Genomic DNA, 22221 nt, shown 5'->3' with positions numbered 1-22221 from the left:
GAATGGAGATGAAACCGAAAGCAGAAACTTTAAATTGGCATGATGGACTTGCTGGAAGTAAGAAGACTGACCCCAAAGTTCTAGTACTTTGACTATTCAATTAACATTTTACCAATAAACGAAAATCACAGAGAACTTTATTTGTATTATGAAATTTATTGACTTTAAATACATATTCCCTCATTGCTGGAAGAAATTCAGTGATGAAGATTACCAATAACTTTACTGTCCTTACTAAATGTAAAAGAGAACTTGTGAACAGTTTTGTTACAAATAAGTCTCATCTTGAGGAAAACTATGGAAAGATATAGTGGTAAGCAAGTATTGAAATCATAACCATTAGTTTAAAACACCCAGCTTATGGTATATGGAGGCCAAAGACTTCCTGCAGAAGAGGCACACTGATTTTTTTAATCACCTCTTCTTTGCGAAAAGATGTTACTTAGATTTACCTTATATAAGATAATGCATAGCATGTAATTAAAACAAAAGTACAAAAACAGAACCAATCATTTCTCATCTATAGTTCCATCCATAAAAGATGAAATTTGGAATGCCTATTACTGTTATGCAAAACCCAATCAGAATAGTTTTTGTAATAGCCCACTGAAATGTGAAAGGGTTAAAGAATAATTAAAACCTGAAACTGGACAAAAGAAGTCTATAACTTAGGCCTAGTTTCTGGAACCCCTAACCACATTCTGTTAATCATGAAACTTGTAACAATGAGCTCATACGCTAACTGCCAATTTTAGCCTGTGTAACCCTGCTTGCTTGCGTGGCATGAAAAATAATCAATTGTATATAAGCTGAAAATTACTGTTTGGTCATCGCCCATGGGAACACTGGCTATTGTCCATGAAAACATAGGCAATCACCCATAGGAACATAACATTCTAACACAAGCTTTCTGCTTCTGTACTTCCCGCTTACACACCTGACCAGTGGGTTGACAGGTAGTGAATAGGAGAAAGATGGACCTTTGTGTTTAAGACAGAATGAGAAATAGGATTTAGGGCTTAAAAACCTTGTATCTTGGCATTTCGGGGCTGCTCCTTTGCAAGGACAGCCGCCGGCTAATAAACTGTCTCCTGGTTAAGAGCACTCAAGTTGGGTCTGGTTATTCTGGACACAACAGTTTTCAGTAGAAAATTTCTCTTCAATTTTGAGAGCCGTGAAATCTAATTCAATTTGAATTTTCTTCTCAAAGTAGTTTAATTCAACAACACAATAGAATAATTCCCACAGAGTGAAACTATGACTTCGAAACTTTAGCTCCATTTCTAATTTATGATAGCTTTCAAAAATATATCTTTTATATCTCCATCTCTCTAACCCATGCTAAACCTCATCAAATTCAGTTTAAGAAATATAAATGTCTGTGCCAGGGAACATCTAATATGATAAATGTCTTAAGCAGAATGTCCTTTATCCTCACAATTATGTCAGCTTTGGCAATTATGGGAATAGTGATATTGTTTATTATGTCATTAACATATCTCAATTAAGAATCTAAGAAATTATAGCAATATCTGTCACTTGAGACTAGCACAGATTCAAGACTGCTCACAGAAGAAAGAAAAGCTATTAAGTTAAAAGTAACATGTGTCGTTTTGTAAAGTTTTAAGCAATAACTAGTAATTTATTAAACGACATGCTCATACACAATGACAACAAAAACCCCAAAATATCTAGGGCCTTAGTATACAAGGCCATTTATTACCAAACCAATGTTTGTAAGAGTAACTAAAGGACCAATCAGAAGGCTAATAACAACATAACAGAATACGGTAACACCACGTGATAAGAAGAATTTCTTCTCTGTGAAAACCACAAACACTTTCCACAGTACAGCACTTTCCAAAGTGCTATTAAAACCAAAGGCCACAAAAACATTCTTCAAAGATATATCACAGAAATTTTGGTTTACATTCCCAGAATCCACCATCAACACATTTCTTTACAATAATGATTAATAGAATTGCTGGATGTATGCCATCATTTCAAATAGTACTTGCTTCTAATTTGTCAGAAATAATGTCATGAATCTAGTGCATTTTTTTTTAAATGGCAAATATGTCTCATAGTTAGTAAGCAGGGAAATCAGCAGCAGGCTGAGTTTAATAGACTTTACTAAAGTGGATTCCAGTTGTGAGTGAAGAGAACTACATACACGTTAAAAAAAACATGTTCTTTTTTGGAATCTCCACGTTTCTTTTTGTCTCATATCTTTTTAAAAAGAACAGAAGAAAGATAAAATCAGAAGGAGACAGAGAGCAGTTTTGTAAGACATGAAATAGAAACAAATTATTATTTAAACTGGTTCAGGGGCTCTTTTTAACCCTTTCCTAAGAAAGAAAGATAATAACTGATAGATTTTTTTTTTAATTCAGGTATGACACTATGTACATAAAAGATAGAGAAGATAATGCCCTTAATCTAATATAAATCTGTTGCAAGTCACTGACAAAAGAAAGTACAGTTCGAAACAATTATTTTGAATGAGCACAGTACACATTTGGTAAAACTCATCCTTTTGGGAAAATAAAACTATGAGATTCTTCGCTAAACTAAAATAGTCCAGAAAAGTTTGTTTTTTTTTTTTGTACCTTTGATAATTAAGCGAATAATCATTTTATCATTTCCCTACTTTTCAAAGAATTATCCTGGTAAATAATTATTTGAAGAAAAGTTTCAAAGAAAGTTCATATCAGTAGACTATGGGAGCTGGTAATGTTGACTGAAAAAAAAATTTTAGGAGGACAGGTTAAAATGAAATATCAAATTAAAAGGCTGGCTTAAGAAAACAATGTTAATACTTTACCACAAATTGTAAGGAAATTACTAAAATTCTAGCCATTTTTTATTAAAAACATAAGTATGGTAAAATTGTGGCCCTAATTACAAAAGGACCAATAACTCCCAAGCCTTTATATCCAAATTAAGATGTGAATTACATTTGGAGCTTTGTGCTTCTGAGAAAGCCATGTCATCTGTAGTCCCTTCCTTTGACTGGACTAGATATTCTCCACGGTCCCTAATAAACCTAAGATATCAATGAATCTAATTCTCCCTGACAACTGAGCCTGCATTTATTTGGATCACTCCCCACCCCACATCCTGAGCCATATTCTTATTCTTCATATTAGAAATTTTCCTGGGACCCTGAAAGGCCTCTAGAGAACTGATTTACCTAGTGTAGTGATTCTCCTTTCCCATCCCGTTCCCATTTATTTTTGCTTTAAACAATACCAAATGTTTTCAAAGAAAAGAATATCCACTTACAACTTCTGCCTGAGTGAGCAAATCACATCTCCCAGACCTCGCCAAGTACAGTCACAGACCATTTCTCTTTGAAGTTAAAGGTCAAAGGGTAAAACACCCATTTGGTATTGTGAAGTAATGGTTTCAGTAGAGACTAAGCTTGGATGGCACCCTTTACTCTATGACTTGTACACCCTCACTGCATCCTGGGACACAGGTACCTAGTCAACAAGGTCAGTAACAGATAACACCTCAATACAAAGTAGATCACTGTTAAAAAGGCTGGGGGTGGGGGTTAACTCCTATATAGATACAGCCTCCTGCCCTTAGAGCTTCTATTTACATCCACGAAAAGATAATGCCAGAAGTGATCACAGAATTATAAAATATCAACACTCTGTTCTTAATCTGATATCTTATTTAACTGTCTTCTGTCTTCAGTAGGACTGTTAGTATAGCAAAATACATTTTTGTGGCCTTTATATAATCTTCTGATTTACTTTAGCTTCTTAAGAAAAACAATCTATTGAGAATAGAGATCTTAAGGAAAGTGTATAATAAACTGTATTTCTGTCTCTTGTCTTATAACAAAATGATGGATAGAGTTAACATTTAAAGGTTTAACATGATATCAGAAGAAATTATGGGTATAATTTTAGGATGGTAAACACCTTTACAAGTATAGTGCAAAATCCAGAAAAGTTACGAATTTCTACAACCACCCCCTGCAACAAAAAAATTTACCAAAAGTAAAATTTGGGTGGAGGAAACCAGGGTAAAACATTTTGAACATATGACAAGAGGTTAATGTCCATGATAGATAATGGATGTATAAAAATCAAATAGAAAAGATAACCCATATTTTCAAAGTACCAAAAGTAATAAATCAGCTTTTTAAAGAAAACTGCTAATAAAAAGATGACATTCACCTTCATTAAAAATTAAAGTACTATAAATTAGAGTCCCCTTTTTACTCAAAAAAACTGACAAATGTTCAAAAAAGACTGATAATTTCAAGTGTTACCAAGAATGTGAAGTGAAACCGGCATTTTCACAGTCTTCATAGAAATATAAGTTTCTTTCTAAAATGTCATTTAAATAACTATCTAAATTCAAAATGTTCATATCCTCTACTTCTGCAAAGCCAGTTCTATTATATGATAGAAAATTTCACATAAGCACATGCATACAGATATTTATTTATTGTAGTAATGTGTATAATAGCAAAATGTGCAAATAACCTAAATTTCTGTTAATAAACAAGTGAGTAAATATAATTATTATGGTAGTTCCAAACAATATAAAATACTATCCAATCATTTTTTAATTATGTAGATCCATTATACCTGGTGTTAAAGTCTTCAGCCCCCACGTAAGCAATCTACTCTGAGGCTGTGAGTAAACCCAAACTATCCCATGTATAGAGACCACACAGTGAAGTCATAAAACTACAAGAAGTGGGAGAGAGACACCTGGCCGGCTCCTAGATGCTCCATTCCCTACTGTTGCAACTCCGGCCACCATCTGACTGCAACTGCAAGAGAGACACTGAACCACACCTGCCCAGTCAAGCCTTTCCAGAATTTCTGACCCATCAAAAACTGTGAGAGGTTTTTGAGTCTACAGAGCTAATGATCAGATGCTAAACAGGGATGAATTTATCAAATGGGTAGTATAACCAACATGGCTCCCTGACCACATGAAAGAACACACTTGCTTTTCTCCTTCTTCCAGAGTATATGCCTAAATTGTTCCCAAGGTAATGATCAATGAAGGAAGCAAAGAGCTGATTATGCTGAAAGTGCACAACTGGTCAGCTTTACTAGGGTCACAACCTGGTTCTTCATTACTTCATTGGAGGAAGGCATTGCCTCACTGCTACATTACCCCATTTGGCTTTCAGCTTTTCCAATGCCTTTGTAACTCGTTTCTTTTATCAAATTCCCCTGATTAAATTATCAAGTATGGCCTTTGTTCTTCTGATTGGACCCTGGCCAGTATAGCAAATGATCAGACATCAGACAGAGAGATAGAAAGAAAGAGACATAGAGACAGAGAGACAGACAGAGAGACAGAGAGACATACACACACACACACACGCACATCCCAAGGTATATAATCTGAGCTAAATTTAATACAGTCAAAGATCTTCCCATTTTGAGGGTTCACTTGTTTTTAATTCTTAAACTCCTGGATGCAAAAAATATTTTATTAGATCTTGCTTAAATTGGATTTCAAGGGGGGAAAAAAAACAGCGCAGCCAAAATCATCCTGAAAATAGTTTGTTTCTTTTGAAACTAGGACTGAGAAAGATATGATTCATTAAATAAAAGTAGTATTAAATGATTTTACAGAAAAATGTTTTATGTTTAGTTAAACTCATGAGACGAAAGTCATTTATTTATGGTACAGGACAGCCCTTCCTATCTTCAGGCAGAGGATAAAAACAGATGGATTAAAAGGTAAAGCACCATGGGTTTTATCCAAAAGACATTGTTTTTCTTGCTTAGGTAGGTATCTTGCCTATGCAGAGAGTAGGTCAAAGATGAAACACAAAGGTGGAAAGGAACACTGTGCTCAGTTAGGGTTATGTGATTTCTTTTTTTTTATGAAATAATTTTTGGAATATAATGACTAGAGTGCTTTGTATTTATTCTTGAAACATGGGCACAGTGGAAATAGACAACAGAAAGAGAGGATTTTTGGTAATTTCTCATGAGGACAGGAAGTGGGTAACAGAGAGATAACAAGCAACCACTTACTTTCTATAAAGATCCAGATAGAGTCTTCTGTAAAGACTCAAATGACAATTCCAGTGGCAGCTTACAGAAAGAACTTAAAAACTGGTAACAGATACATAGGTTTACTATTCTGGAGGGAACATAATTTCAGAAATGTATCACCTTTCAGTGTATATATTTAGGCTTATGTCAACTTAATTATACTAATTTATTTGGATAAGGAATCTTAAAATTATTTTTTAAAGAACATTCATAATTTAATCCTTTTAAGCAATTTCTTTTGTTCTAACAAATGTTTATTGAACAAATGTTTCATTATTACTTTCTGGAAGAACTATAAAATTAAAAAAAAAAATCTCTTCACTAACACAACCTTTAAGCACTATGTAACAGTAGTTCTGAGATAAAAAGTTCCATATGTCTGTGCTGCCTGATACAGTAGTGGCTGGCAGGTCGCTGTTGATCACTTGAAAAGTAGTTAGACTGAGAAATTTAATTCCTTTTTATTTTAATTTTAATTAATGTAAATTTTAAACAGCCACATTAGAACTTAAAATTTAGTAGAAAAAAGGTAGTTATGAAATGGCCAAGTAAAAAATGATCTTTCTTGACCCAATATGCTCCCTTTAATTCGTTCCTGCCACTAAAGCTAAAATGACCTTTTCAAAATGTAAATCAGATTTTGGCACTAAAAACAAAAACAAACAAATAGAAAAAGACTTCAGTGATTTCCACTTGCCCTTAAACAAAACCTCAAATCCCTAAAATGGTCTTCAAGGCCCTGCCTAGACCTGGTCCCTGACCACTTTTCTGACCTTGTCACCTATCACACACCTCTCTGTAACCCGCCACCCTGGATATTTTTTTTTCCCTTTCTGGGATGGACCATAACTCCCTGCTATTCCAGCACCTATGCACATGCTGCTACGTCCCCTCAGAATCCTCTTCTGCTTACCTGTCACTTCCTCAGGGACGCCTTCTCAGACCTCTACGACTAAGCCCTGTGTACAGCTTCTAGGTAGCACGTAGCACAGCTGCAACGTGAGACAATCTTGTGGGAATCTTTGATAAATATCTGGTCCTGGGAATATATTCAATGATACCGTAATAACTTTGTACAGCAACAGAGGACTACCGGACTTAGTGTGGCAATCACTTCATAAAGTATATAAATGTCAAACCACTATTTTGTACACCTGAAACTAATAAAATATTGTATGTCAACTATAAAATTAGTTAATTAATTTTAAATATCGGGTCCTGTGGGGATAGACCACGATAACAGGGAGTCTTTCCCCTTCTCTTATCACCATTTAGCCTCCAGCCTCTTGAAAGGGCTGACTGCTCACACAGTGGAAACGATAAGTATTTGTTTAAAAAGTTATTAATCATAACAACAACAATAAACCCTAATCTAGCATCTATTTCTCAAGCACTTTTATAATTAATTTACATATATTAATTCATTTAACCTTCAATACAAACTTATGAGGTCGCTCTTATTATTATCCCCATATTACAGGTGAGAAAATTAAGGCACAGAGAAGGGGCTTGCCCAAGGACACAGAGCGGTTACTGGCAGAGACAGGATTCACACTCCAGCAGTCTGGCTCCTGAGCCTGGCTCTTAACCACTAACCTCTATGGCCTCTCTCTGCCTAAGTGACAATTCAGCGGTTCAGGGACAGGGTAGAGCTGACCAAAGAGCAGCTAAGGAATGTTTCATGTGGGAGAATAAATTGATGTGGATCCCAGGGTGCTGGGTAAGAAAGAGTGAAAGGATCACTCCCGGGGTAGAGAGCAGAAGTAATCTACACAAAGTGTGTTTGGGGAACAGTCCAAGTCTGACCTGATAGTAATGGCAGGTGTGTTTCAGCAAAGCTGGAACATTTGTGAGAGATATGCCTTTTGAGCCCCTGACTCTAAATTGGCAAAGTACCATAAGAGCAGAAGTTGACTAAAAAATAACTGAGCTCTTTGAAATCCTAATTCCAAGTTACTCGCATAATACAAATGTCCTATATAAGATAAAGGACTGAGGTGTGGGTCCCAGACCAGGCTCAATCACCAGCCAACAGGTTTGCTTCCTCCCACCTTACACAGTATCAATTAAAGTGAGATAAAGTGCTTAACAAAGGGCCTGACAAAGAGTAAACTCAATGAAGGCATGTATGAAATTCAGCAAATACTTACATAGCACTTACTGCATGCAAGGGTCTGCTCTAAATGCTTGACAAATATTGAATAATAAGTGACTACACATGTATGTCATAACCTTCAGGAGTGCTATGAATGGAAAAAACTGTTCATGTAAGCCCTTGGGTGGTAACTGTTAGTCAAGTGATGAGAAATAAGCCTAAAAAGAAGATGGAGTTTAGGAATATACATTTCCCCACATAGGTTGTGGCAGTCTCTGGGAAATTCTGAGTGGAATCATCATGAAAGGAAGGCATTATTTTAGGAAAACTAATAATCAAACCATAAAAAAAACACAAGCAATGAAGAAATGAAAACAACAGAAAATGTGTACTAAAAAAATAAAAATAATTTTTGGGGGACTGATTATGTCTGAGATACAACTAGAAATGGTTTCAAAGATTACCTCATAAACTAAGATTAGCTAAGATTAGTAAAATAAAAATCTCAAATCCTATTCATGAAAAGCTCTCTAGCAATGGCAAATCCCATAATGGAACATAAATGGAAAAAGGAAATGAAACAGTATATGCAGTATGATCCCATTAAAAAAAAAAAGTGATCCACACACAAAGAAAAGTCCTGAGGGAAGGGGGAAAAAAAAACAAAACATTAATAGCATATAATAAGATAGCGATTTTTATATTCTTCTTTATACTTTTTTGCATTTTCTGAGCTTTCTGCAATATGTGGTATTTTTATAACAAGGGAAAAATATTTTAAGCTCTCTATACAAAGATTTTAGACCTAGAAGGAACCCACCTAATCCAAATCCCTCTCATTATGGTTAAGAAAACTGAAAGTCACAGAAGCAAAGCGACTGTTCAAAGGTCACAGGGCAAATAATTCTTGTTTCTAAGTTGAGGACTCTTTACATGACCCGTCTCTCAAACTTTTGTCTGAATCGTCCCAGAAAAACCATCATTCTCTTTTTCTTTGAAAGCTCCCAAGAGATGAAAAATGTAAAATACTTTTATAGGCCAACATACTTCACATTTACTTCCTTTGAGCTGGTCAGTAGGATATTTAAATAAATAGTGTACAAGTATAGAGTTGTTTTGTACTTATTTCCCTGGTTAATCCAAAAATAGAAAAGACCAACACAGTCTATTCATAATCCTCCTGACCCACACCCTTCCCACCTGAATATACTTCACTCGCCTGTTTCCTATTCCCCAGGAGATTCTAATCTAAATGATGCTGGGTGGCACTTTATAGGAAGCCAGTGTGTTTGGCCGAGTAAGCATTATGGAACAAACTCTGTGCCAAGGACATTTAACCTGATTCAATACCACCTGAAAAAGCCCTGGTATACAATTTCTTTGTTTTGGTTTTGTGTCAAGTACATTGTTGATTGTGCAGAAGGTACTGCAGTGGAAACTCTGAACTGAAGAGTTCTATTGATGATGAGATGTTAAGTGAAATCTACTTGATACTTTAAAAGATGAATGGTTGAATTGGAAAGAACAACTGAATGTTTTCAGATCACAGAAGAGGCAGATTGGCACAGCCAAGAGTAATAAAGCACAATTAAAGGACAAGCCAAGGCAGAGTAAGGAAAAGGCAATGTAAAGTATAAGAAAATACATAGGCTCCTGAAAGATGGAAACTGTACACGTGAAGGGAGGAAGAAATTGCGAGTCCAGTGTCCTGTACACCCCACAAGAACAATGGGGCTACTTTCATCAATGCTCCTCTGAGGTCCAAGGAAGGAAAGGGGTGAAATGCGATCAGCAGTAGCACCATTTTAACCAAACACCAACACAGCTAAAGTCATGAATGACTATTTAGTAATTTTTTTTTTATCATAGCATCAAATATGAAGTCAATGGCAGAACAAGAGTTGATTAGGACCCCCAGCTAAAGAAATTCCAGTTGCTGTGCCTTCTCTACTGCATTGCCCTATGAAGTATAGCTCCTCAAACTTTAATGTGCAAAATCCTGGGGATTTGTGGAAATGCAGATTTTGGTTCAGTAGGTCTGGGATGAGGCCCAAGATTTTGCATTTCTTACAGGCTGCAAGGAAGTGATGCTGACATACTAGTCTGCAGACCACACTTTCCAATAGCAAGGATGTAAAGTGTCTTCTGAGTAAGGAAAAATAAAAAAATTCAGTCACACTGAAGCTTAGCAATAATAACAAGAAAACAATCACTTAGGGCAGTTCCCACTTTTTGGAACCAGGGACTTGTGCTCCTATGAGAATCTAATGCCTGATGATCTGAGGTGGAGCTGAGGTGGTAATGCTGGCGCTGGGGAGCAACTGCAAATACAGATGAAGATTTGCTTGCTGCCCGCCTCTTACCTCCAGCTATGTGGCCTGGTTCCTAACAGGCCACGGAACAGTACCGGTCTGAAGCCCAGGGGCTGGGGACTCCTGATTTAGGGCACACTATGCAACATTTTGTATATGTTATCTAATTTAATTTCCTTAACACCTAGTATGGTTTTATCATCTCTCATTTATGGTTGTGGAAGCTGACATTCAGCAAACTTAAGTTATTTGCCTACATTCAAACAGACAACACTACTAGGATTTAAAACCATTGGTCAATAAACTACAGTGATGAGATTAAGAGTATTAATTTTGTGATTTTGGAAAGTCCCCCAAATTTCTCTAAGCCATGATTTTTTTCATCTCTAACATGGGGATAATGGCAGAACTCTGGTTTGAACCAAAGGAGTTACTAGATGTAAAAGTATTCCGAAATCTATAAAGGACCTTACTTAAATAAAGATATAATTTTTGTAACTAGCTGATTCTTTTTATGTCTTAATCTCCTTTCCCCACCTCCCTAGTTCATAAAATACTACTGAATGTACACCTTTTCTTAAAGCATATATTCTCCAAACTTTTGGTCTTAGAATCTCTTTATACTCTTAAAAATCACTGAAGACCCAAAAAGCCTTTTTCAGATCACTGTGGACATTTTTTTTTCTTTAGAACTACACCGACAAGTGGTAATTTCTTAAAAGCAAAATGCAACATGAAACTTGAAACAATATTAATAAACTTTTCATACTATTACATTAAAATCCATTAGTCTATCTTACACTTTGACTGGCACTATTATCCATGCATAATTCTATAAATCACCCATTAGTCCATTGGTTCACCGAGTGATGTAGTTCTTCTAAATGTTGACACATGCCATGCCATATAAAAATTACATTGTATCACCATCAATTTCATCAGAAAAGTCTTTAAAGATTGAGAAGCTGTCAAGCTAGCAATGGCAGATACAAGTTTTCCAAAACTATAATTTTTGCTTGAAAGCTCATATTGTATCATGGGCAAAAATTACCTTCATTTGTTTTCTTTCAAGTGACATGTTAACATCATTCATTTATGAGAAACTATGTGCCAAATATCCAAGTCTGATAACCAGTTTGTCAGTTGCTTTTTCACCTAAAACTGGTATTCCACAAAAGAAAAGAAAAAAAAAAGCAGCCAGTTCACCTTACAACTCAACTGCACAATTGCTTTTCCTCCAGAAATAATGGTACATCAGTATGCAGCAGTATACACACACTTCCAATTTTGTCATACAGAATATTAAGAATAGGTAATTTAGAGCTGAAATTTAATAAAATCTGCTTCATCAAGGATACTTTTACTGTTTCATCTAGTACATTCTTTTAAGCAAAACTTTTATTTTCATTGCAAGTGCCTGACTACTTGTACAATTGGTGCTACTGCCTTGATTTCTACCAAAGTGCCAGTAGTTTTACTCACCAATGCTTTAATAACATCATTGTAAGTGTCAACATGGTGAAAAGAGCAAATAATGTCTTACTATTGTTGTTAAAATACTTTGGACTCCACAGTCTCCCTGAAAAGCTCTTAGGGACCATGCTTTGAGAATTGCCACCTGAAATATTTTGGCCGAAACTGTTTTACCTGTGTTGTCTTATTGGTGAACATATATCCAAATCATGTAAAGGTAATCTGGAGAATATGAGGCTTTGGAAAAATCTCACAATAATTATATTTATTTTGCTGCACAGTAGCATCATAAAAAAACCACTTAGATTTCTTTTTAGTTCTCTCTCTCCATGAGACCTCTTAAGCTCCTGATGCCTGCTAATGTCAAAAAGTTCTTAAAGGGAAAGAAAGCCACTTTAGGACAAGCTACTTTCTTGGGATTATTCTCTTGAAAACCAAGACAAAAATGATCTTAATTTAAGAGTCCCAAATCACACCTATGATAAAATGTTTGCCACCTAAATCTGTAAAGTCTTAAGATATGAGCAAATGATCAATCTACAAATAAGATATGCTTACAAAAAATTACTCCCTCCAAAATGACTATCATGACTCTCCATTTTTCTAGTCTAGTATATTTTAAATGTATTGAGAAGGAAACTCAAAATAAGAAGAAAGCCACTATCCCAAAAGTTTGAATACACTGGAAGCTCACAACAACACATGACTACTGACCACACAATGGCAAACAGCAAATGAATGGGATGGCATTAGCCATTAGTCCAGAATGAAAATTTGAGTTAAAAATTCATTCACTTATGAAAGTCTATTAGTCACTAATAGACTATAAATTTAACCCACTGTTTCTAGAAGTGGAGTAAATCAACCATCTACATCTGAATAACTCAAGGTACTTGTTAAAAAATGCAAAATCCTTGGGCCCATTCCTGTCTTAGTCTGCTTGGGCTGCTATAACAATATACCATAGACTGGTTAAACAATGGAAATTTATTTTCTCATAGTTCTGGAGATTGGGAAATCCAAGGTCAAGGTGCTAACCAATTCATTTCCTGGGGAGAGCTCTCCTTCCTGGACTGCAGACGGCCATCTTTCGCTGTGTCCTCACATGGCCTTTCCTCGGTGAGTGCACAGAGAGAGAGAAAGAGCAAGATCGCTCTTCCTCTTCTTATGAGGCCATTCATCCCACCAAGAGGGTCCTACTCTCATGCACTCATATAAACCTAATTATACTGCCCAAAGGCCTTGCCTCCAAACACCATCACATTCTGGAGGAAGGGCTTCAACATATGAATTGGGAGTGGGGGGCCACAAACACTCAGTCCATAACAATTCCAAATATTCAACTCACAATCTCTGGAATTGGAGCCAAGGAATCTGTCTATAAGAGTTCCCAAGTGGTTCCTATGCACAGTAATGTCTAAGAATCCTGACTGTACTCCTGTGAGTCGGATGCTTCCTTACCTGTAAAGTACGTCTGCCACCAATTTAAAGTTGCTGAGGTGCTGAGGATCAATTAAGAATGTATGGGAAAATGCTTTCTAAAACTTCTAAGTGCAATGAGAATGATTACAATCATCTAAAAAACTTTTTACTACCTACATCTCTACCAAATCTTATTTTAAAAACTAAAAGCAAGTAAAAGAGAAGAAAATAATGAAAAATATTACCGATGTTATCTTAATTCTTGGAATTGAATCTCAGATAGCTAAAACACTCAGGAAATAGAGTGTTCTAATTAATATTTGGCTGAACATTCTGGTCATTTTTTTTTTTGAAAAGTCCTCTTAAATGTATTATTACACTTTCTTTCCTTGGTAGATACATAACTTAGGTCTTATTTGATGCCAAACAGTGTTCATGATGGGTTAGTATTTTGATTATTGGTTCTTGTTGCAAAGGAGTATTTGTATTTTTTTGTTGTTTGGAGGATATTTCATGGTTGATAGAGACATGTTTATTTTAAACTAAAGGCAGATCTCTAATTATGAGTTGTATTCTAAAAGCTTATTTGTTCCTAAGTTGTTTAGAACTTGAAATGCCCTTTCCCTTTGCAAAAAGAAAAAAAACAGAATCTCTGTGTTCTTCAATAAGCCCATAATATAGATAAAATATAGATAAAATATATTTGCCATGTCTTAAAAGTCATGACTATTTTGCAATGGAATTCATCAAAACAAAATTAAATATAGGGCTATTTTCATTTACCTTTAATATTGATATCTGAGGGGAAAAGTGTTAGCTAGAGGAAGATGAGAATAAAAATTTCTGCAAATATTCTAAAAGAATTAATGTTTTCCAGTTCTTTATTATATAGAATGCATAATGTCTCTCAACATGCCCATTAGAGATTCCCCTCAGCCATAATTAGGATATGATGGGGCGGAGACAGCAAAACTGAGTACAGAGCTAACTAAAAAGTGAGATAGGAGGGAAAAAAAGAAAGATGTTGAAAGGGTGGCTGTGTATCCATGAGAAAGAGATTGCATGGAGTAGAAATAGCTGAGACATTAATACTGAGAGAGAAAAATACCAGAATATGACTCAAGGCAGAAGAAAGGAAGCAATAGAAAGCAATGCTAGAGAAAACAGTTCCCTAAAAAAGCCACAAAGATTGAATTTGGGGTGTCGACAGCAAAATCACCCAAACAGAAGAAGCCTTGGTGTGAGGGAGACTCTCATTCATACCTACAGGATGGCCTGACTTGTACATGTCAGATGGCCACATTAGGTTGTTTGTACCTGAGCAAATGCCCCGTGGTTAGATCCTAATTCTGAATCCAAGTTATCACAGCGACCTTGTTTGGCCTCTTTGGTACACTGGCCTTAGTTCAGAACTTTTCTTTATAGTTCATTCACTGCCTCTTCCATCTCCCTTTTATAGCAATAATTATATTATTATATATTATAGCGATAATTATCATATGCTAATAAAATGTTTGATACCAGTTTGATCTTTTCCCTGAGTTTATACCCAAGTGTCATCTCTCTCACTGTATCTATATTTGGATTCCTGCCCTTCAGCTGGCCATATGAGTGTGTGGTTATGTATTTAGTCTTGCCATCTTGCCCCTTTCCAAGTCAAAGTGTTACTAGGACTAAGTAAAAATGCTGTGCATTCTTCAGTCAACCAAAAGCTGACACTGTGCTGGTCCCAGCAGCAAACACAACAATCTTTTTGGGTTCCTAGAAATCTCTGGCACATTTTATTAGAACCTATGTAACAAATATCATAAGGGGCAAACAGGGGACTTCTCTGGCCTCTAAGATGCTCTGGTTATTTAAAAATAAAATGCTAAACTATGGCTGGACAGATGCCAAATTTTACAAATCAAGGAGCAATGTCAATTCCAGGTCAGATTAAGAGCAGAGAACTATCTTGAATATTGTCCATGCTGTATTTTAGAGATAAGATAATGTGTTGCAAGAGGAAGGGAAAGCTAACAGAATTAATAACTTTTGCAACCAAATGTCTGATAAACAAGGCCAACTTCTGCTACTTACAAAGAACTCTTTCATTGAAAGGTGAAAGTAGTATTCACTCACCACCACCCACACATAAGGCTCTTTACACATACATAGGTCTATATATTCATAAGTACATCAGAAGGTCACAAACACAAAATAATGCTGTAGAACAGCTCGCTAGAGAATGGAGAAATTTACTGCCATGTGGCTGAAAGTTACTTGTCCCTTTAAAATTATGCCAGGAAACAAGAAGGACATTTCAAATAAACCTTCAAGTCCAACCTCAGTGAAAGTGGACATTTTAGTTCAAAACTTAATTTGGAACCAAGGAAAGTATTTAACATATCTATTGAAGTATATCGAGAATACTACTTGTATTTGCTCTCTTGAAATTTTCTGCAGTCTGGCTGAGAGCCTAAGAATGAGCATTTCCAGGGCCTAGAGCCAAAAGCCCCAAGAGCAGAGCTTGCTGATCTTTTCCTGGGATCAAATACCACACTGGTGAGAGGCAAGGGTAGGGCAGGACCTTCCCCTCTGCATCCACTCTCACACACCTATATCATTTAGTTTATGAGAAATTTTCCAAAAAATGCAATAGTCAGGTTGCCACAGATCATTCTCTGCACGGCAACTCTCGTGTTTATCCTGCTAGATAAAAACTGGCTGAGGACCTCCTAAGTGGCTGGCCTCTCATAAGCTCGACCCCAGATGCAATTAGCCAGTCCATGTCTTCAGCTTGATGAAAAGTGTGCTCATGTTTAACCTGAAAAAGTTATCCCATAATTGCAGCTTCTTTCTAGGAGACATATCCCAGAGCTCTTTGATGACAATTGTCAAGTTCCTTTTAGAGACTTTCCATTCGGAAGTGCATCATTTGGAAAAGGTCTTAGGAAAAGAAGGGTATTGAAGAAAGGGAGGGAGAAAAAAATGGGTAAATTAAGAGTTTCAAAAATACAGCAATGAGTTTTGGTGGATGTTAATGTCCCACAGTATTTCATCAAGATAATTATTTCCAGTTAAATCTGTGTTATGGCAAAAAAAAAAAAACAAAAAACAAAAAACAATAAAAAAATATTCAGAATTGTCCTAATTGTGGAAGTATGTCCTAGGACACCTCCACGTTAAACACCTCTCTAGAGTTGCATCATCAGAGCATAACGGAATGCTGTCTGACCAGTTAGCTGATCGCAGGGGTCAAAGATTAGAAGGCATGTTCCAAAGACAGCCCTTTACTGATACCAATTGTGGATCACTAAATAAATGAGTAGGAAAGATTTAAAAACTAAACTTGGCAATTGGAAATTTAGCAACCTTTCAAGAGTATGGGCATTTAGATATGATTTCACATAGGAGTTACATATAGATTCAATATATAATTACCAAATACTGCGTGGTGTGCAAAACATCTGAAGTACTGATAGTAAATAACTTAAGTGATTGTGATATAAAAGCTAAGGTCTCCTACTGAAAAAAACTGAAAAGGTAACTCAACAGACTAAAGCTAAGTTCTCATCAATAGCTTGCGTTCTAAAGAGTGATATATGATACAAAATATAACGAGTTAAAAACGTGATTTGGGACACTTACTGTTTGAATCTTGGGCTTATTTTTAAGTACTAAGTATATGACACCATTTCTTTAGTCTAGGAATGTTGGTTCCTGAAAGTATTGTAACATTTCTACGCCACTCAAGCTATAATGAAAATGGAAACGTTTATGAAAGAAAAAAAGATTTCAAAAATCAGAAAAGATATTCTCTAGACAGCACTGGTCAAATCATAATATGTACATGACGATCTATTTTAGGGTACACTATACATAGAAATCTATTCTTTCCACATAATACAATAAAAATGATTTCATCTCCTTGTAGGTTTTCAATTTACTTCCCCACATACATCGTTCTATTTGATCCTCACAATAATCTTACACGATATGCAACGGAGCTGATGTCCTCATTTGAACACAGAAGAAACTGAAGTTTGGGGAGAGATTATAAAGTCCTTAGCAATTAATAACGACCATGAAACCAACATCCCAGGCTTCTGACTCTCAGTCCAGCACTTCCCAGCACAGATCTAGACTGAAAAACAACTCCCATATTTCATAATTGGCTGTGGATCCTGCAACTGTCATAATGAAATAGCCGAGGAATACTGAGGACTTCTGTAAGCAACAAAACTGTGTAGCCTATGGTTAAGAGGGTGGACAAAGAATCATAAACGTTTCTTTACACTCACATGAGATTAATAGTGATGGAATTGCTAAACAGCTGCAAGGAAATTCCTCAACAGAGCCAAAGGAAAAAGTATTTTCTAAAGTTCCTTCAAACTTGAGCTCTGTTAAATCTTTTCAAATGGAATCAGTTAATGCAAGGTGAGTTATCAATACTGCAACTAGTACTGCAAAATGCCACCCAACAGGGGTAAAACATTGTTGACAGTTTCGAAGACCAACAACTTTCCGGCTGCTCTCTTTTTTTCTAAACACCTTGAACTCACTGGGGGTTAGAGGTAGTATTTCTAAAGTTCACAATTTTTTAACAGTCTGCTTGCATAAACAGGCTCTTTTATAAGCATCGGTTAATACGAGTGAGAGTGAACTATTCCCCTGGGGTAAACAGAAGGCGCGGGAGTGATGAGCACGCAGTGCAGTCTGCAGAGCGGAGCGTGAAGGCGCAGAGGAGCGGCACACGAGCTGCCTCTCTCCGGGTCCCGGGTGCTGACTGCGCTCGGAGCGCAGGAGCCGGGCACCGCCCGCCCCGCCCCGGGCGCCGGCCCGCGGACCTACCAGCGAGAGCACTTTATAAGTGTTGGGGTCTTTGGCCGGGCGGGCGCGCGCCGCCTTCTCCAGCGGCTCCTCCCCCACGTCCATGGGGGCCAGCAAGGACGCTGCCGTCTGAGGGTCCCCGGGCGCCTCGGCGGCGTGGCCGCGGCCCGGGTCCCGGCCGTTCCCCGCCAGGCCGTCCCAGCGGCCGTGCCCGCCCTCGCCGCGGCTCCCGCCCCCGGCGCAGCCGTCGCGCTCCATCGTGGCCCGAGCGCTCCCGCCCCGCAGCCCCGCCGCGCCTTTAATAGGCTCCGCGCTGGCCTCGCCCCGCCCCGCCGCCGCGCCCGCCCCTCGCGGCCAGACCCTTGGCTTGTCGCCCGCCCAACGCTAGAAGTGAGGGGAAAGCAACTCAACGCCCCGAATTATTTGGCTTCCTGTCTGATTTCGGGCACTGTGCATGTCGGTTATTTTGGGTCCTTTACGTGGGCGTGTCTTTCACTTCCCCCAAAGCCTTTTCCTCGCCGCGCCCCGGCCACCTTCCGAACACTTGCAGGAATCGCCCTGCGTGGCCTCGCGGCTCGGGCTGGGCTGGAATTGCAGAGTGTGGTCTGCAGAGGGCATGAGATCATGGGGTCCGAAAATAGAGCTGGAGGAGCTGGAGAAGGATGTAGCGGCCCAGGCTGGTGCAGCTTCTCAGAGTTGGAAGAGTGGAGTTAGGACAGACCTGTGTGTTTCTGAGTGCACATGCATTTAGGCTATAGAGACAAGCACGGGGAACTGTGACCTTTTTCTCTGACGTATAAAATTAAACAAGAATTCCCTCCAAGCTCAGCTACTCACTACCTACACTACTTGGAGAAAGGAACATCCATCCTTAAAATATCAGATTTTGCAAAAACACACATGGAAGGAACACTTCGTTTTCCACGGGTTTTTTTTTTTTTTTTTGCGGGGGGGGTCTGAGTTTTTGTCATTGTTCTTGTTTTAATATACTTATTGGTTCCTTTATACTTTATATATTGAAGGCTTCAAAGTGTGTTTTCCTATCCTGAGGTTGACGCTGATTCTAGTAATATCAAACATTTAACGCAATATGAAATACTTTGATACTTTATTTTTAAACTAGGACACGACGAACAGGCTATAATTCTTGGTGGGTATTGATTCACCTTTGATTCTACAACTTTTACATTTCCTTGGTCATCATTTAGAAAAACCACGAGTGTGTAGTGAAAGGATTCTTACCTGTCAAGGGGAAACCAGTGATGTTCAATGGCTTTGCAATACCCAGAACTGCCTTCACTGACAAAGGAAAGTTATACAATTCCAAAATAATACATTTTCAATTCATTTTGATTACATGAATATATTCATATGTTTTTTTAAAATGAGTACAGATGTTTAACAGATATAAAGTGTGTGTTGTCCCCTTTAAAATAGTCAACTTTGTACACTTTCCATTTATATTGACTCATTCATTCTTTTACTCAATAATGAATCCTTCAATTTTTTGGCCTCCAACTATGGGTATCATATCAAAGATGAATAAAAGCATATCTTTCCCAAGTGGCTTTCAGTCTGAGTCGAAGGGGTAGAGGCAATAAACAAAAAATTAAAACCCAAGTCATACATGCATAATAGAGCCACAAATAAATAGCATAGTCTGAAAGCTTAGTGGAAAGAGTAACTGACATCTGGAAGAAGTAAAAGGCCATCCATCAAAGCATTATTGAGTGTTTTTTTTTTAATTACGTTTGAGTCAGCTTATGAACCACCCAAGAGAAACAGGTTTTCACCATTTCATAGTCACACATATTTTTTACCCCAAACTTGGCTCCAAATTTTCTCTTAACTGTTTCCAAAAATCAGATTCAAGGACAAAGATTTGCTCAAAGGAATCTGGCCAAATGAGTGTCAAAACTTCTAAAAGCAACTCAACAGAGATGTTCCAAAGTGGCTTTGAACCTGACAGAACAGATGGAATAAGTGTATTGTCTCCAACCCAAGTCAATAAATCAATTTAAAGACTTCATCCAATGGAAAAGTCAGTGTACATGCAGTCTGCAGGGCCACAAACTCAAACAGCTAGACAACCATAGGAACCAAAAATGAGTGAAGTAGCCTCCATCGGTGAACTGTGTGCCCTGGGAAAAAGGGCAACATTTACTCAGCAACAAATGGATTGTGTGCCCATTGTGGCCAGATAAATTTCTCAAGAAAAACAGAATTTAGATGTTTGTGTGAATTCTCCAGATTGCAAAATTTTGTCTACAAAATTCAGAAAAACAATTTTTTAAAACATTTTAAAGGCCAAACAAAATGTAACACATCTGCAGGGTGGGCCTGCCACACAAGCCACCAGGATGTGGCCTCTGCCTTATGCTCATGCCTCTTCTGTGCCAACTGGGACTTTTATGGGTAACTATAAAAATCCAATTGGAATTCTAAATCAGAAACATAAAAATGGATCAAGTATGCCACTCATATTGTTTAGCTATAGATATCGCAATGCCTATCGGTAAGTCTTATTTATATTCTAAAGGACCTGAGGGACAGCCTTACACTCCAAAGTACAATGAGGTCATAAAACTGCAATATAGCTTCTCTGGTTAGTGCAAAGGTGAACAATGAATGTTTCACCCTTAGTCCTAAACCACTCTGCTTTAATGATTGAGGACTCTAGGGCAGCAGTGAAGAGGATAGTTTAAGATTTTATAAGATTTCTTAAGTTTTACTATGCAGAAACATTTAAACGTTTCTCCCTGGTGCTTTATATGTAGATAAGACCTATGTTTGAACTATGACATCTTAAAGTTGAGAAACAGCTCTGCTCAGCTTTTAAAAAATGAAATATGCTATAAAGTAATTATTTTTGCAGCTGCTCCAAAGCTTCTCCAACTTTCTCCAGTTCTCTGGTGAAACACCAAAGACATCTAGTGCAATCTAAAAAGGAAAAAAAAAAACCATGAGATTCCTTAATCTTTGAGACTTAGAAAAAAAAATTTTCCATGACATTAATTTACTTTTAAGATTTTCGTATGACGTCTTAATTTCTCTTTTATAAGCATAAGAACGTGCCTTCTGGAAGAAAGTTGGATAACTATGTGACCTGCTACAGATTATAAGAACTCCCTGAGACTTGATTTCTGCCTTTATAAAATGGTGTTTCAAATAATATAAAATTACACTGCTATCTCTAAATGCCAACAAAATGTTTAACATTTCTCGACTTTACATAAAAATTTAAATTTATTCTTGTTATATTTAAATCACCCAATCTCTATCCCTAAGGGAGAGATAAAACTATATTATTTTTACATAAATTATACATGAATTAATTATACATAATTTGGGGGAAGGTTTGAGCGCTGCTGTTGGATATACAGCTACAAGGGAGAGCCCATGAGGTCAGGAAGGAATACTTTCCCCTCTGGGATGGAGTTGAGAGACATCTTGTTGTCAGTCAGGTAACAAAATTAGTGAAGTGAACCCAGAAGTGTAAGAAGCAATTGAGAGTAACAGACTGGAAAAATGGAAAATGCAGGCCTCATCTAAAGGGAACTGCTGTTAGTTCTTCACTTTTTGGTTTTCCACAGTCTCTTCCACTCTCCATTTTCTTTTATACCTCAGTTCAGACAAAATCTACAGTTGCCGATAATCTGCATTTATGCCTGCCACTTTGCCATTTGTTTTCTATATGCTTCATGTTTTTCTATTTTCTTATTTGTCCTCTGATCATCCTTCACTTCTTTAAATTTGTCTTAAAACTATTTATTCTGCCATTAATTCTTCTGTTGAATTTTAAACTTTTTTTTAACAGTGATTTTCTTAGTAGGTGCTTTAGAAGTTATAATATACATCTTCAATGTACCATCTGCTTCAGATTAATATTGACTTAATTCTGGTAAGATACAGCATTCTTTCTGTGGAGAAAATAAAACAGAGCCTTCTAGGACTCCAGAACCGAGAGACAAGAAATTACTATATTAATATATTTAATTAGTTGCCATCTAATTACTAAAATAATATATTTAGTATGGAAGATTGATTAAAAATGTTTATA

At 37.0% G+C, this 22221-nt stretch overlaps 1 protein-coding gene across 1 annotated transcript in view; it reads right to left on the bottom strand.

Moving 5' to 3' along the window:
- The window catches only part of ENPP1 (ectonucleotide pyrophosphatase/phosphodiesterase 1), a 57926-nt gene extending 39495 nt beyond the window's left edge, over positions 1-18431 (bottom strand). Inside the window, exon 1 of the mRNA XM_039849951.1 lies at positions 18183-18431. Coding sequence (XP_039705885.1) covers positions 18183-18419 — 237 coding nt within the window. The 5' untranslated portion in view covers positions 18420-18431. The remainder of the gene's footprint in view (positions 1-18182) is intronic.
- Positions 18432-22221: the final 3790 nt, after the last annotated feature.

The sequence above is a fragment of the Pteropus medius genome, unplaced genomic scaffold (genome assembly GCF_902729225.1).
Source record: "Pteropus medius unplaced genomic scaffold, Ma_sr-lr_union100, whole genome shotgun sequence".
NCBI lineage: Eukaryota > Metazoa > Chordata > Mammalia > Chiroptera > Pteropodidae > Pteropus > Pteropus medius.
Note: the sequence above shows the minus strand (reverse complement) of the source record. Positions and strands in the feature narration are given on the sequence as shown.